This window comes from Suricata suricatta, chromosome 1 (genome assembly GCF_006229205.1).
Source record: "Suricata suricatta isolate VVHF042 chromosome 1, meerkat_22Aug2017_6uvM2_HiC, whole genome shotgun sequence".
Taxonomy (NCBI): Eukaryota; Metazoa; Chordata; class Mammalia; order Carnivora; family Herpestidae; genus Suricata; species Suricata suricatta.
Genome location: NC_043700.1, coordinates 128,346,715 through 128,348,844, shown reverse-complemented (window position 1 = coordinate 128,348,844; position 2,130 = coordinate 128,346,715). Strand labels below are relative to the sequence as shown.

Below are 2,130 nucleotides of genomic sequence, written 5' to 3'. Positions count from 1 at the left end.
GCCGCGGCGGCCGCGGCGGCCGCCGAAGCGGAAGAAGCGGAGGTGGACGAGGAAGAGGAGGAGGAGGAACCCGAGGGCGAGGCGGAGGGCAGGGCGGCCCCTGAGGCAACGGGCATGGAGGGCCGGCTCAGGATGTCGTTGATGCCGTGTGGGGTGGCGGCCGAGAGCTGCTGTGGGGGGCTGCCCAGGGACGAGAGCCCCCCCGCGGTCGGGGGCTTCAGGCTGCCTGGGTTGTGGGCGCCCAAAGGCGGGGAGGGCGACGACGACGAAGACGAGGAGGACGAGGAGGAGGGGGGGCCGGCGGGCAGTGGGGGGTACGCCGCGGGGTACAGCGGGGTCTTCATCTCGGCCATGCTGTGCAGGGCAGCCAGGGGCGGGCTGCTGAGCAAGAACGCGCTCTGCCGGGTGCCCTCCATCGCCCCCACCGCTAACATCCCACGGCCAGGCCAGAGCCCGCAGCCACACAGCGAGGGCGCCGGCCGGCGTCCCGGCGGGGCTCAGGAGAGTGAGAAGTACCGAGGGCGCGAGCGTGGAGTCGCTCCGCGCTGCCGGAGGCGACCTGCCAACTGGGCCGAGACCGTCGCCGCCGAGAGTTGCTCTCGAAGCTGCGCAGCAGAAATGTCCAAACACGCCGCTGGAGAGGCGGTGGCTCGCCGAGATCAGAGGGCGTCCGGGCGCGTTTGGACGTCCTTTCGCTCCTAGAGTCCTGGAGGCAATCTTCGTCCCTTCTCTCTTTCCCACTTTTCCTTGCCTCTCAATGGGCACTACTTCTCATCTCCCCCAGAGAAATAAGCGAAACAAAACCCAGGCCGGCGCCAGAGTTTGCAACAAAGTTAAGAGTCACCGAATCTCCACTTTGATGTTGGGAGTGTGGAAACTGGCTCGCTTTCTTTGGGGAGGTTCGAAGGACTCCAGGTTCCGCCGGACGCACTCCTCTAATCTTACTTGGCTGCTCTGCTCTTTGGCTGCGAAGCTGATTCGCACTTGGCGCTCGCTGCGCGCCGGGAGAGAGCGCATCCAGCCCGCGGGAGGATCTCGCCTCTGCGCGGGATTCCTCCGCCGGTTCTGTCCGGGCCGGTGCGCCTGGAAGGGCAGTGCCACCAACCCTCGCCGCTCCCGTATTCGGCGCGCCAACCCGCCTTCCCCTCTGGGCCACCGGGCACTAGAGTTGCGATATTGAAAAGAAAAAGGGGGAGGGGGAAAAACCCCAGAAAAGCAAAGACTTAAGTGCGAAAAGTCTGACGGCTTCGTTACGGCTCCGCTCGTCTGTCCACTTCTGGAAATGGGCCTGATGACCCCCGCCCCACCCACCCCCAGCACCCTCTCTTCTTCTCACTCTCTGCCTTTGCCGCTCCTCTCTCGCATTTCTTCGCGGCTTTACAGGCTTCGTTCTTCTAAGTCCTGTCCTCTGGCCAGGCTGACCCTCTCCGGCTCTTCCACTCCCTCTCTCTCTTCCCTCCTCTCTCCTCTCTCCCTCCGGGCCTGACAGTTCAGATGAAGCTCTCAAAGGTAATAAAACATTTGCATCACTCCCTACCCCTCTTTAGCTGGGGGGACAAAAAGGAGGGGGAAGTGGGGGTCCAAAACGAGAACTTTGAGGGACGTCACAGGGAGGCGGCCGGGAGGGGCGGGGCCAAGGGGCCGGGTGCAAGCCGGGGGCGTAACCACCGTCTCCAATTGCGCGCAGCCCTAGGTCTTGAGTTGCCTCTGGGGCGCGCCCACTACGGAGCGCCGCGCTCTCTGATTGGCTAAAGTGGGTGAGCCGTAGGGCCGCGCCCGCTTGGTTCCCGCCTCCTCCCGCCTCCGTTCCATCTGTGGGTGGGGCCAGGGGGCGGGGTCTGGCGAGTGGTGAGGTTCCGCCTAGGGGCCAGGGGACGCCTCAATTAATTGTGTTAAATAAAATGGAAAAGTGGCGGGGGGAGCAGAGACGAAGAGGGTATTACTTTTTAAAGAGAAGAATAATGAAAACCCAGACCTTTTATGGAAAAGCAGTTCATATTCTACCCTCGCCTCCCCCCTCGCCTGCCCGCGTCACCCTGCCCACCCCCCTTTCCCCTACGAGCTCGCGACGCCTCACCTCGAACAGTCTGGTCCCTTGTAAAATGGAGCTAATGGAGCGGGCAGCCGGCG

At 63.7% G+C, this 2,130-nt stretch overlaps 1 protein-coding gene across 1 annotated transcript in view; it reads right to left on the bottom strand.

Moving 5' to 3' along the window:
• NKX6-1 (NK6 homeobox 1) overlaps positions 1-434 on the bottom strand; it is a 5,108-nt gene extending 4,674 nt beyond the window's left edge. Inside the window, exon 1 of the mRNA XM_029925366.1 lies at positions 1-434. Coding sequence (XP_029781226.1) covers positions 1-434 — 434 coding nt within the window.
• Positions 435-2,130: the final 1,696 nt, after the last annotated feature.